Genomic DNA, 1,025 nt, shown 5'->3' on the forward strand with positions numbered 1-1,025 from the left:
CACACACACACACTGCCTACAAGACTCACCTCACTCCCCGCTTATTCTTGGCACCTCAAACCCCACCACTAGCCGGGCCAATCGGTAGCTTTTGGAACCGGAGGGAGCAGGATTTCACCCGGTTGCCTTGGCAGCAGCCATATTAGTTCTCATCCCCCCACCCCATCCCTTCCCCGTTTACCTCGTTTTTCTCACTCACTCACTCACTCGCACTTCTTAGTGCCTCTTCCCGTCACGACGACTCACCCACGCACGGGCTGGCACATTACCCGGTCTCTGTGTGTGTATATAAATTCGCTCTCTGGAAAAAAACGCGCGAGTCTCAAAACGCGTGGTCATCTTCTCACTTCAAGCTCATTTCGCTTGCGTGAGAATCGTTTGTTAGAACTCTGTTCTATTTCCTCGACGCGAGCCTTGTGCAAGCCATTCTATCAATATGGTACGTCATTTCACGTTTATCACACTGTTATGATATTGGTTGCGTTTGGTCTACGGTGAATGTATCTTTCCCTTTAAAAAGAAGTATGTGCAAATCAAAAGTTCGGTTCAAAATTGTTACTAGATCTTTGGCATAGTTCTATCTATCAATACAACACTGTAGCCAAGAAATAACAAACGGCGGAGAGTGTAGCTTAATTTGTAAGACAGTTGACTACATTGCTGGAGATAAATGTTTACATCTCTACAAAAATTGTTCTCCACCTTTGTGGTTACTGTATGAGATGCGTCCTGCATTGCAGGCGAGGGGGCTCTCGTGGCCTAGAGGTTAAGGTGTTTGCCTCTCATTCAAAGGTCCCGGGTTCGAATCCAGGTAGCGACCAAAATATGTTCTTACCTAAAATTGTCTCCTTTCACCTCCTTTCCTGCTCTCTGGCAATGTTCTGTTGTCTGCTTTCATTTCCACTTTCTGCCCCCACCCCCTCACCTCCTTTGCCCCCTCCTGTGGGCTCCTGACTCTTTCTGTAGCCTTTCTACTGCTACTCCTTGGCTCCTCCTTACTGCTGTCTTTCTGCCACACCCCTGAT

The 1,025-nt window shown here is 47.7% G+C and overlaps 1 protein-coding gene across 1 annotated transcript in view; it reads left to right on the forward strand.

The window, feature by feature from the left end:
- Positions 1-208: 208 nt before the first annotated feature.
- Positions 209-1,025, forward strand: part of LOC101849490 (tubulin alpha-3 chain) — a gene marked incomplete in the record, with an annotated part of 27,777 nt that continues 26,960 nt past the window's right edge. Inside the window, 1 exon segment of the mRNA XM_005107305.3 lies at positions 209-439. Within this exon segment, the coding sequence (XP_005107362.2) occupies positions 437-439 (3 nt within the window).

This window comes from Aplysia californica, unplaced genomic scaffold (genome assembly GCF_000002075.1).
Source record: "Aplysia californica isolate F4 #8 unplaced genomic scaffold, AplCal3.0 scaffold00591, whole genome shotgun sequence".
In the NCBI taxonomy this organism is placed as follows: Eukaryota; Metazoa; Mollusca; class Gastropoda; order Aplysiida; family Aplysiidae; genus Aplysia; species Aplysia californica.